The 13,361-nt window shown below is 36.5% G+C and overlaps 1 protein-coding gene across 3 annotated transcripts; it reads left to right on the top strand.

The window, feature by feature from the left end:
• The first annotated feature begins 2,463 nt into the window (after positions 1-2,463).
• LOC125207515 (glycine-rich RNA-binding protein RZ1A-like) lies at positions 2,464-5,234 on the top strand. 3 transcript variants are annotated; one of them, XM_048106894.1, is made up of 5 exons: positions 2,529-2,549; positions 3,281-3,397; positions 3,866-4,101; positions 4,195-4,764; positions 4,943-5,234. In XM_048106894.1, exons 3-4 carry the CDS (start codon positions 4,090-4,092, stop codon positions 4,759-4,761), a joined length of 579 nt encoding a protein of 192 aa, XP_047962851.1. In that variant the 5' UTR covers positions 2,529-2,549; positions 3,281-3,397; positions 3,866-4,089; the 3' UTR covers positions 4,762-4,764; positions 4,943-5,234. The 3 variants fall into 3 exon arrangements, with proteins under 3 accessions (XP_047962850.1, XP_047962851.1, XP_047962852.1); XM_048106893.1 differs by lacking the exon at positions 3,866-4,101 and having other exon boundaries at positions 2,464-2,549; XM_048106895.1 differs by lacking the exon at positions 2,529-2,549 and having other exon boundaries at positions 3,876-4,101.
• The last annotated feature ends 8,127 nt before the right edge of the window (positions 5,235-13,361 follow it).

The raw sequence follows: 13,361 nt of genomic DNA, 5'->3' as shown, positions 1-13,361 counted from the left end.
GTGATATCAGTTGAAAATGTTTCACCTCTATTTAAACTATCAAAATGAGTGAGAGTTGAACTTTTAGGGCAATTACTATTACTATTACTAGGATTGGTAGGAATATTGGAATCTCTCATACTAAATCCTGTAGCTTCATTTGCAACAATATCATCTTGTTTTTCCTCCATAGCAAGCCCAATAATTAGACCTTTCACTACAAGTGAAAATCAAGATATATGTTGGTATGTGAGTATTTGCAAAGCTTATCTCTAATATTAGAAATCAAGAATTCATTTGCAAATTGCACGAGATAATTTTCAATGTTGAGGTCATAATATTAATACTATGTATTATTGATTATATTTAATACCTTGTAACGCCCGGGGCAAGAGTAGGGAGTGACGTCGGTGCAGAGGCATGGACAAAGAACGACTCCTACATCTTAAGCAGAGGGGGACATGAATGAACCGAAACACACCCGAACGTGAGGGATTACGAAGATATGCAGGTATGGGACTACATATTCGAGAGAGCTTAATGATTTGATAGGTGCTACTCGTAATAACAGATGCATCTTCTTTTCTGGCATCCATCTTATAAAACTCCGAAGTTAAGCGCGCTTGTCCTGGAGTAATTCTAAGATGGGTGACTCCCAGGGAGCGTGTGAGTGAGGACAAAGCACGATGGAAAGACTTGTGTTGGTCTGTGGAGATAGCCGTCAGTCTATAAACCGGGTCATTACAAGCTAGGGCCGAAGAAACAATGCAACTCGATAATTAATCACACAAAAACAAATTTAATTGCATGATGTTAAGAAATATCTGCACCTCACCATCATAGTCAGTTGAGCCAAATGATTTATGATGTAGTAATTCAAGCAAATACAAGTGAACTTCGATTTATTCGACATCTCAAGTAGTGGTGGATACTGAACATCAACATAATCATTTAATAGTGAATGAAACTCGAATATTTTGATCTTCTTCGAAACCCCAACAACGACAAGGTACTCTTTTTCAGGGTCGAAACACAAAGAACAAATCACCTTATTTGTTGAACTAAGAAAATCGTCGTTTCTCAAAATCCCACAAACTTCGAATTTGTTATACCAAGCAAACTTGCAGTCACCATCGAAGAAGGTTCCAATACGCTCACGTATTTCTCTTCATGCCGGTTCCACCTTGAGACAAGTGGTTGCGTCTTCTTAGGACATCGCTGTCTGATCATGTCATATGCGGCATTTCGTTGTCTAGCTGGCTAGATCTCACGGACACGACCCGAATATGACACGACACAATAACGACACTATAACTACACGACCTGATAACACGGTAAGAATATAATAACAACAAGATAACAACTACTCACGATTTAAAAATTATAAAACCTTGAATCTGATTAGGAACTTAAAATCTTATTACACAATCTAGTTTGATGAATAGATTCATACTTCATAACAACAAAATCCAACACGAACACGACACGACACGAACAAGACACGAAATTTAGGTATTTAAAATAATAGTAAAAATCAAAAATATTAAAACATAATTTCTTAACGGGTAACACGAATACGACATGAAATTTTCGTGTTCTTAACGTGTCGATCCGATAAGGACACGAACCCGATAAGCCTTGACCCAAACCCATTAATTTTGTGCAGGTTCGTTTCGTGTTATCGTATCGTGCCAAAAATTGTCAGTCCTAGATCTAGCCATCTAAGGAAGTGTTTTGGATGGGGTCGGACGGAGTGGATCCGCCCAGGTCCTGCATGCATTTATAAGTAATGCTGAGCAAAATATCCAAAAATCGAATACCCGAACAAAACCAAATTGAATTTTTAAATTTGATTCTACTTTTTTGAATTTTTGAATTTTCAATTTTTGGATACTGTCATACCATTTCAGTTTGATTCTATTTTTGTTATTCAATTTTCATTCTTTCGGGTACGGTTTTATTCGAATTTCGATTTGGTTTGTCCCATATTTAAAAGCATGCGATTTTTTAATTTGGTTTTTTGCAAAAAATCGAACCAAAAACCGAATATTCAAGTCTAATTGTAATCGTATGTCATGCATAACCAAAATTTCATACCCCATCCGTCTAAAGGTCGTTGAGTCATTTTTCTTTTTTGAGTTATCTTAATGTAGTTGTGCCATTTGTTATTTGACAAAAGTTTTATCATCTCCCACACTTTATTCATCTTCATCTCACTTACTTTATTTCTTCTTTTAATATACTCTTTTCACTTTAATCTTTAATATATCAATTTTTTAAATTATATGCCCAAAAGAAATGCTCCAAATATTTTAAGACCGGTGAAAGTATATAACTAGATTTTAGTTTGAGTGGAAAATAAAAAAAAAACTATAGATCATTGAAACTGAAAAAGAAAAGAAACATTCTTCTATTTTGGTGACGTGGAATGGTAAAATATCTGAAGGGTACACATGTAATTTTGAATAAATGGAAGACCAAAGAAGAATATAGGGTTTTTTGAATCGATTAATCCTCACTTCCTCAGCCCAGAAGCTGCTTCACTCCAATACCGAATCGCAGCCGCGCAGGTTTGATTTCGCTCTACGCTTTCAATGCTGCTCTTACTCTGCTCTCTTCGATTTTCCTCTCGTTCGTATTAACAACCGTACTTTCGATTGTATTCCTACCGTGCTTGTATGTTTGTTTAATCAATTTCAGTTTTTGATTCGTCACAGTAATTTTGATTCATGACTGTATTGTGTCGAAGATAAACAAATAATTGCGAAATCTGCGCTCTGGTTCCATTTTTTTTGTTATTGCTGTTTATTTGGGGGGTTAATTCACCCCTGCGGCCGAATTTGATGTCGAGAATTCGTTTTTTTTAATCCCTGTGCTTGCGAGTGAATTCAATTTTTCTGTATCTGGAAAGATTTTTCTGTTTGGTCCAGGCAATGCTATAAACTGGTATGCTGAGGTAAAAAAAATGTTGGACTGATTTTACCTGGTGCCTTTTCTATATTTGTTTTCCTTTTACTATATTAATATGAGTTTCAAACTGTAGAATGTAACCATCCATGAATATGCAAAACATGAACCACATCTTAGCTGGTTTACAGTTTACTCATCTGGATTTCAGATTAGCTACTCACTATGTGTGTACTACAATATGTCATTATGTATGTGTGCACATATTTCTGCATATTTTGGGTCATGTGGTCAGTTTGTTTAACTCTTAACTTGAAGAATGTAGGAAAATTTGTTATACTGTTTGCTTGGGCTGTTATTAGTTTTTACAGTATTTAATTTCTTTTATGACCAGTGAAATATGGGGGATCAGGATGAATTTCGCTGCTTTATTGGTAATTTAGCATGGTCAACTTCAGATAGGGGATTGAAGCAGGCATTTGAGAAGTTTGGTCATCTTGTGGAGGCAAAGGTATGAAAATCAGTTTTTCTTTGTGTTTTATTGGGGATTGTTGTTCCCTCATACGGCCGATTATTGTTTTCTTGTTACACCTTTTGCTTCCTTTTCCAATATAATATATTGTTGGAATCCTGAATGAAAAACATAGATTTTTTACTTAATTGTTGGTCCTATATGTTACATTATATATACATCTCTTACTTGTCTTTGTTTATGATACAGTTCCTGATTGCAATATATTATAGGTCTTTTTGTTTACTATCATACAAGTATTTGACAGCCCTCCGTGAGAACATAGTGACCTGTATATTTGTTTATGAGGTTTAGTGGGCTTGCATTTGGATTGTGACCTGAATAATTTTGTGAATTTATGTCAGATATTGCAAGCAATTAGTCGTCAACTTACCTGGTGAACCGTTTACCAGCTTTTAGTTGACTATAGTGTTGCTCCCATTTTAAAGTTTGTTTTTTTCTTGAAAGCTGGGTGCAGGAAAAAATGGGAATGTCTGATCACTGTTCATGACAAAATTATTTATTGAATTTACTGAGGGAAGGAAAAGGAAGTGTACTGGTATCGATGATGACCGTGTGTTAAATATTGCTGACTAGTGAAGTTCGTAACATGTATATTTCGAAAAGAGGTTCCTTTTAAAAAGATTATGTTCAGTGAACTGGGATGTGACTTGTGAGTAAGCTGGAATGAGATGCATCATAAGGTCCATCCTTCTATTTCATGCAATATATCTCACATATTAAGCTTTTCATTTTTGGAATAGTAAGCTCCGTAAATTTATATGGTTCTTTTCCAGGTTGTGCTTGACAAGGTTTCTGGACGCTCTCGTGGTTTTGGGTTTGTTTCATTTGAAGAAGAGAGAGCTATGGAAGAAGCCATCAAAGCAATGAATGGAATGGATTTGGATGGGCGGGACATTACTGTTGATAAAGCTCAACCCAACCAGGGAGGTAGAGACAGGGATGGATACAGAGACCAGGATCGTGACAGGGGGCGTGATCGTGATAGGGGTAGGAATCGTGACAGTGGGGGAGGGCGTGGGTCAGGTGGAGACTGTTTCAAATGTGGAAAGCCGGGCCATTTTGCTCGAGAATGCCCCTCTGGTGAAGGAGCTAGAGGAGGGGGTGGTAGATATGGTGGAAGGGATGATAAGTATGGAGGTGGCAGTCGCTATGGCCCTGACCGTAATGGCGATAAGTATAGTGGGCGTAGTAGAGACTCTGGTCGTGACTCCGGCAGAGACTCTGGTCGCGACTCTGGGCGAGACTCTGGCAGAGATCGTGGCGGATCAGGAAGTGACAAATATGGTCGTGATCGATCTGGACCTTATGAGCGTCCTGCATCAGGCAGCTTTCGCTCATGATTGGTATGTCACATTTCCTCTCATTCATAATGGGCATGTGTCTTTTATGTGCACGAATAACATACCTTGATCACCTATGGTGAACACCTTTCAATCATTTTTAACATAAATACCAAATCTTGTCACCTTGTGACAGTCCTTGTTACGTTCGATCACTTATCCATTTCATTTTTCGTTGCAGCTACTGTACTGCAGTTTGCCAGTTCGGATGGCATGTTCAAGATCAATCCTTTCTTGATTTGGTCATTTCAACTGAAGCAGTTGTAGCTATGTGAGGCTTTTGTCACTAAAGGGTTCTCATGCTATCTGACTTTTATTTTCGTTTAGTTTGTGGAATTATGTCATGGAATTTTACATTTTGGATTGTTGCCCTGTTAAAGATTAGTTTTGCTTGTTTGAATTTCGTCCTTGGTTATGTTGATATCCTTATATGGGTTGAGATTAATACTATGTGATCTTACTGTTTTCTAGTAGTACTTTGTTAAAGAGCTCTTCATTCCAAATTTCCAACTGATTCAGTTTGCTGAAGCAGCAACCTTACTTGAGTCTTTTCATTTACCTTGTTATAAATCTTACTCATCTTTGCTTAGAATCTCTCTTCTATTTTTGCAGTAAGAAGATTTATTTTATTGTCTCTTTGGAATTGCATCTCTTGCTTGCTCTGTGATTGATTGATGATACCTACCTACTTAGTTCAGAAGCGTTGTTTGATTGCTCTTGACTTAACCAGTTTGAAAGAAGATTTAATATTTTTATTTTTTCTCTATAATTTGTATATCTTGAAAACATGGATATAAACATTTATCATTCATCGTTATATAATTTGCTACTGCATACATTCTTTAGCTACTAAGCAAGAATAAATATAAATTTTGCTAAATGAGTAGTAATTTTTTCTCATCATTAAATTTGTACGGTGGAAATGCAACGAATGTCAATTCGATACCAGTCCATAAATTCATGTAAAAATGTCTCTGAATAAATTTCTCTTGATGAACTGTTATTAGTGTGTAAAATGTTTCTAAATCAATTTTTAGGAGTAATTGTTTCAGTTCCAAGAATATGTGTTATGACCGTATCTAATGGTACACTAAAACCTAAAATGTACTAGTAGACAATTAGGCACTCTAAAATCAATGTCATTTGTGATTTTTGAGCAAATATACTTTTTTTAGGTTTACATTAAAACAAACGAATCATTTTTTTAAATTTTGTGCGTAAAAAGGTAATATAAGGTAATATAGAGAATATTTTGTTAATTTTGAGTTTAGTAGTATAAAGGGTTGGAGTAACATCATTATTTGATGTAATATTTATAATAAAATAAATTTGAGTATAGTATAAATGGTTGAAAATTCTCTAAAGGGCGAAAGAAGGTGGCAATTTAGCAACGTTGGGGGTGTTCGGTTGCCAAGATTAAATCTCATGATTAAATATGTATTATGTTTGGTTCATAATAAGATTGACCTCCTCAATTTAATCCTAGATGGATGGTCTCATGATAATTAGTCATAGCCTCCCCCTCCAACTAAAATAATCCTCCAATTTAATCCTAGATGGATAGTCCCATGATAATTAGTCATGACAACCGAACGCCACCGTTGGATCTCAATCATCGACATTTGTTTGTTTGGTTTTGGTCATGGAAATTACTATGAGGCTTGGAGGCTGCTGAATGGAAACGGTAGTCAATAGTCGTCATTGAATCTGATCTACTTTTTGGAAGAGTAATTAAGAGAATTGTTTCTTTAACCACACCACAAAATATGTGTACTAAAAATCATTGTAGTCGTAATCCAGTCAAAAGGATAAAATGTCGAGCTTACAAAACAATGGAAGTAGAAGAACTAGTGTTGTTAATCCTGCTATATCCCATCTTCAAAACAAGTCCTAAATATTTTGGCGGGATGAATATAGTGTTGCCGCCTAAAAGTATTGCCGTAAGTTTGGTTCCATAGTGAAAGTAACAATGGCAAATTGATTTGCACTCTTCCATAAACTAACAAAAACTAAAAGGCAAATGTTAGATTTCTGGATCCAATACAACCTGAATCGGGATATCCGTTGACTGATAAGTTATAGGTGATCATATCTCAAATATATAAGTATGGGCTGTTCGGTGTCTTCTTATAGATTTCAGTGACCCATTCCAATATTACTTTGATGTGATCTCGATTAAGTTAGTTTTTTTTTTAACACACTTTGATCATCCTAGCCTTTATTGTCTGGTACTAGTACTCTCTCTGTCCCATTTTATGTAACACGTTTTTTTCTTTTGACACGTGTTTTGTAAAAATCATACTCCCTCCGTTCCATAGTAATGGAGGCGAAACTTTTCGGCACGAAGATTAAGAAAAGTTGTGTTAGGTGAGTTAAGTAAAGAAAGAATAAAGTGAAAAATGAGAAAGGTAGAGAGATGGAGAGAGAGAAAAACTAAGAGAGAGTAAAGTATGTGAGGAAAAATGTGTTGACTTTTACTAAAAAGGGAAATGACTCTATTACTATACCAAAATGACAAAATGGCTCTATTACTGTGGAACAGAGGGAGTAATAAATAGTTAAAGTGAAGGAAAACTAAAGTAAGAGAGAGAATAATTCAGATAATTACAATTTTACAGAAAAACGATAGTCGAAAGAACATAGCATATATTTTCTTTAGATCTTAAAACCCGTAGTCCACTACATTCCCCAAAAATTCATTGTGTTCGCCGTGAAGTAACCAGAAATTCAAATTAGTCAGTGTCTAGAATTTAATTCGATTTATTGTTTTGTTCGACTTTTAAAAATCAAACCGAACCAAAAATTAAAAATATGCAAACTATTAGTATAATCAAAATGCATCTATGAAAAAGGTGCAGAATCAACATTAATTTAATTGTTGTAAATTTAATTTTTTATATTTTAATTTTATTGTATACTCACTCCGTCCCGCAAGAATATACACTTTTAGTTGGACACGAATTTTAAAGCATAATTAGTAAAGTGAGAGGGATGTATAAAGAAAAATTAACTAAAGTATTGTTACTAGAGAATGAGTCTAAACTCATTAAAGAGAAAATAGTTTCCAACTTAGAAAGTACTTATTCTTGTGGAACAGACTAAAGGAAAGAGTGCATATTCTTGTAAAACGGATGGAGTATAATTTAAATTTTAGTTCAACTTTTACAGTATCATATCATTTATTTTAAGTGAATCCAGTTCAATTCAATAGCACATTAATTAAGTGATATAAAGATTTGAATAAATTATATTAATAGTATCATAACCAAACAACTCTCTCTTCATCTATTGTTAGTATGTGTTCATTTTTACTAAAATGATAATAAGCTTTAATTTCATTAACTCATTTTACTTACAATGTATTTAAAATTAATAACTACTACATCCATCAAAACCAAGTGATATGTATTCCTTTTTTAGATGTCGTAATCTAACTAAAACATTTTTTTTATTGCCAATGATTAATAACCCCCTTTTCTTTCTTACTTTATCATATTATCTCACTTACTTTATTCTTTTTTTACTTTATTATCTCTTTCTCTTTGTTTCTTTATTTCTTTATATTTCAATTCACTAAACACCACAGCCCAAAAGTCTGATCCAAAATAGAATCGTTTCACTTAGTCTAAGACGAAGAGAGTATATACAAGTGAAACATATATTCCATTAACTGTTTTTTTACTTTCATTTCTTAATATTTTTTAAAACTCGTGCTGAAAAGGAATTAGACTCTTAATTATAGACGAATGAAGTAATTTAGTAGACTTTTCATATAGTAACAAATTAACGAACCCAATTATTTTATTCCAATTTTGATTAAATTAATTGAAGCCCATTTAAGAAAAGCCCAATTAAACGAAACCTAATGCGCGTTGCAATCTTCTTCTTCCTCCTTTTGGTAAGAGTTGTATTTCTTTCTCCTTCGATTTGCAAATTTTCTTCTTTCTTCTTCGCCAATGTAGTTAATTTGATTTTATTCATTCTTCTTCTATTCTCACATTGTATATAAAATTATTATATACAAGTGAGACATGTATTCCACTAACTTTGTTTCACACACTTTTCTTAACATTTCTTATAACTCGTGTCAGAAATAAAATGAAACTCCTAATAGTACACGGATGAAATAATTAATTAAATTTTCAACGAGTATGAATTAATGAACCAAATCATTTAATTAAATCTTGACAAAATAATCAAAACCCATATAAGAAAATCTCAATTAATCCAAACCTAATGCGCACCGCCATCTTCTTCCTCCTCCTTATGGTAAAACATTTCTTCTTCTTCTTCCAATTTCCAATTTTTCTATTTTTCTTCTTTCTTCTTCTCTGATATAGCACGTCTGATTTTATTCATTTTACATCGTATTTAACTAACATATACAAGTGAGACATATACTTATTACACTATTTTGTTTTTACCAATTTTCTTAACATATCTTAAAACTCATACCAGAAAGTCCAATTAATCGAAATCCATTTACGAAAGACCCAATTAATCGAAACCTAATGCGCGCCGCCATCTTCTTCTTCCTTGTTATAATCAGAGCTGCATTTCTTTTCCCCTTTCTGTAAGTTTGGTGGTCGCATAAGCTGAGCCGAGAGTTGGGTTTTGGTTCGAGGCACACGTGACATGCCAGCTGCATGGGTCCATGTGAATGTACCAGTTTGTTGTAACCGTTTTGGAGAGTCTAGCAACCGATGCATGAAGTAGTTAGATGCTCATATAAAACAGAGAACAACGCTCTGATCTTGTAGAAGAGAGAAAGTAGAGTGATCGAGTTTTCCATCTTGAGTGAGTACGATCTTGAGATTAGATTGTATAGATTCTTGAGAGTTCTTTCTCCTTGTTCATCAATCATTGTAAAGTGATGTAGTGTGATCAATAAAGTAGCTCAACCCATATTTTTCCCGTGGATGTAGACGTGAGTCGAACCACGTTAAACCCTTGCGTCCATTGTCGCTTGTTTTGTTCTTTCAATCGTCGCTTAAATCCAACAAGTGGCGCCGTCTGTGGGAAAGAGATCGATGATTATGGCGATGGCGCGTTTCGAGACGGAGAAATTCAACGGGAAAATAGATTTTGGCCTCTGGAGAATCAAGATGAAGGCTCTATTGATCCATCAAGGGCTCGCGGATGCATTAGTCGAAGAAGAGGGCGATGATAAGCCAGCCTCTAAACGGCAAGAAATCTTGCAGAAGGCCCACAGTGCGATCATCCTCAGCCTTGATGATAAAGTGTTGAGGGAAGTCGCGCGTGAAACTACGGCTAGCGCGATCTGGAAGAAGCTCGAAGGCCTTTATATGGTTAAATCTCTGGCAAACAGGTTATATCTGAAACAACAGCTTTATTCCTATAGATTTACTGATGGAAAAAGTTTAAGTGAGCAACTAGATCAGTTCTCAAAGTTTGTTGATGATCTTGAAAACGTGGATGTGGAATTGGAAGATGAAGATAAGGCCATAGTTCTCCTCAATGCTCTTCCCTCCACGTATGAGCAGTTGAAAGATGCGTTGCTATATGGCAGAGATAAGCCAATCACTCTCCTTGAAGTGCAGACTGCGTTGAAGACCAAGGAGTTCCAGAAGCTCAGTCAGTCACAACCAGACGCATCTGAGGTCTTGAATGTGAAGAAGTTCAAGAAGTTCAAACAAAAACAGAGCCAACCCAAGAATCAATCTGAGAAAGATAAGAAAGAGACAAGAAGCTGCCATTATTGTAAAAAGCCTGGCCACATCAAAAAGAATTGTTTCTCTTGGAAAAGGAAGCAAGAGGCCGAGAAGAATGATCAAGGCTCTACTGATATTGTGCAGGTTGAAGAACCTCACAAGATTATGAACATCATGGAAACCGAGGTTAGTGACTGTTGGATCATAGACTCGGGTTGCAATTTTCATATTAGTTCACACAAGGAATGGTTTCAAGATTTTATCCCTCTCAAGGGTCAGTATTGTTGGGAAACAATCATGTTTGTAGTATAAGGGGAAGAGGTAGCATAAGACTAAGGCTAAATGATCAATCTATTATTCTTCTATCAGATATCAGCTTCATACCTGAGGTGAAAAGAAACTTGATCTCTCTTGGAGTTCTTGAGTCAAAGGGCTATGGTTTTATATCAGATAATGGTCATCTCAGGATATACAAAGGGTCTGCTAAGATTATGAATGCAGTGAGAAAGAAAACTCTATACTATCTTGATGCTACTGTTGTTAGTGGTGTTATTAATGCAACTGAAAAGGCAAGTGATGATTTCAGAATTTGGCACCAAAGGATGGGTCACCTGGGAGAAAAGGGGATGAAGGAGCTGGTTAAGAGGGGCTTGATTAAGGCAAGAGGAGAAGCATATTTAAAGAAAGGCGAGCAATGTGTAATGGGAAAAGGCAAGAAATTACCATTCCCTAAGGGAAAGCACACATCTATTTCTGTGCTTGACTATGCACATAGTGATATTTGGGGGCCTTCTCAACCACCTACTATGAATAGAGGTAGGTATTTCATGACTATCATCGATGATTATTCAAGGAAGTTGTGGATACAGATCCTTAAGGAGAAGTCTGATGCTTTTAGCTTCTTTAAGGAATGACATGCTATGGTGGAAAGGGAGAAGGGCACTACACTCAAATGCTTGCGGACTAACAATGGGCTTGAGTATCTCTCTGCTGAGTTCAGTGATTTCTGCAAGGTCAGAGGCATAAAAAGGCATAGAACGGCTCCTAGAAATCCTCAACAGAATGGAGTAGCCGAGAGGATGAACAGGACTATCATGGAGAGAGTTAGATGTATGCTCCTGACTTCTGGTGTGGATAAGAGGTTTTGGGGTGAGGCTGTGACTACCGCAGCAGTGGTTATTAACAAAAGTCCCTCCTCAGCTATCAATTTTGATATCCCTGATAATCTCTGGTATGGTAGAATGCCAGACTTTGCTAGCTTGAGATCTTTTGCAGGGCATATGCACATGTAAAGGAAGGCAAGCTTGATGCAAGAGCTATTAGATGTATGTTTCTTGGCTATCAGCCTAGTTCTAAGGCATTCAGGCTATGGTGTACAGATCAAGGAAATGAGAAGTTGATAGTGAGCAGAGATGTTATTTTTGATGAAAGTTTAATGCCTTGTTTGGTAAAGAAAGATACTAGTACATTAGTGGAGGTGGAGCCACAACAAGAGGCCATGCAGGGTGAGGGCAGCAGTGCTGATGATGATGTCTCAGTTTCCACAAGGACAAATGGTCCTCCTATGCAGCAGAATCTCAGGGAGAAATCAAAGAGGACAAGGAAACTACCTTCTAAGTTTTCTGACTATGAAATGGCATTCTTTGCTGTATGTGTGGCAGAGGAAATAGAGCTCAGTGAACCTGGGACTTATGAGGAAGCAATAAATGGTTCTGAGTGGGAGAAATGGCTGGAGGCTATGGTTGAGGAGATAGACTCTCTTATGAAAAATAAGACATGGATTCTGGTAGATAGGCCAAGTTCTCAAAAGGCTGTTGGCTGCAAGTGGGTCTTTAAGAAAAGGGTGGAGTTTGCTGATGGAAATAAGATCAGGTACAAAGCTAGGTTGGTGGCCAAGGGCTACACACAGCAAGAAGGGATAGACTTCACTGAAATCTTCTCGCCCGTGGTGAAGCACACCTCCATAAGGATTTTACTATCTGTGGTTGCACAAAGGAACTGGGAGTTACACCAACTTGATGTCAAGACCGCTTTTCTACATGGAGATTTGGTTGAAACCATATATATGGAGCAGCCAAAGGGTTTTGAGGTCCCTGGGCATGAAAAGAAGGTCTGCCTCTTGAAGAAAATTTTGTATGGATTGAAGCAAAGCAGCAGACAGTGGTATCTTAAGTTTGATGCTCATCTCAGCAACATTGGTTTCATGAAGTCGGCTTATGACAATTGTGTGTGTATCAAGACAGTTGATGGGAAGGCTATTGCTTATTTGGTCTTGTATGTTGATGATATGCTTGTGGCAGCTGCAGACATGGGAGAAATCAAAGCTATAAAGAATGAGTTGATGAGAGAATTTGAAATGAAAGACTTGGGTGAAGCCAGGAGAATTCTTGGGATGGACATCCTTAGAAACAGAACTGAGGGAGAAATTTGGCTACTTCATATGGATTATCTCAGAAAGCTCATTCAGAAATTTCAGATGCAGGATTCTAAGGAAGTGGCAGTGCCTCTTGCTCAACATTTCAAGTTATTCAAGGAACAGGTACCCAAAACAGATGAGGAAAGGTCAGAGATGATGAAAGTTCCATATGCAAACATAGTTGGGAGTGTGATGTATTGTATGATATGCACCAGACCTGATCTGGCACATGGGATCAGTGTCACTAGCCGCTACATGAAGGAATATGGCAGGGAGCATTGGTCAGCTCTTAAATGGTTGCTGAGATATATAAAAGGAACAGATAATGTAGGGATTTTGTTCAAGATGCAGAATGGTGTTACTGGTGATCCATTGATTGGATATTGTGATGCGGATTATGCATCGAATCTTGACACTAGAAAGTCTCAAACTGGATATGTGTACAAGCTACATGGAGCAGCAATCAGTTGGAAGTCCACATTACAATCTGTGGTGGCTTTATCCACTACCGA

The sequence above is a fragment of the Salvia hispanica genome, chromosome 2, assembly GCF_023119035.1.
Source record: "Salvia hispanica cultivar TCC Black 2014 chromosome 2, UniMelb_Shisp_WGS_1.0, whole genome shotgun sequence".
Taxonomy (NCBI): Eukaryota; Viridiplantae; Streptophyta; class Magnoliopsida; order Lamiales; family Lamiaceae; genus Salvia; species Salvia hispanica.
Note: the sequence above shows the minus strand (reverse complement) of the source record. Positions and strands in the feature narration are given on the sequence as shown.

Excerpts from the sequence above, each read along its gene's own strand:
- LOC125207515 (XM_048106893.1), top strand. The coding sequence starts at position 3,287 with ATGGGGGATCAGGATGAATTTCGCTGCTTTATTGGTAATTTAGCATGG. Across the intron at positions 3,398-4,194 it reads GTCATCTTGTGGAGGCAAAG|GTTGTGCTTGACAAGGTTTC; the intron begins GTATGAAAATCA and ends GTTCTTTTCCAG.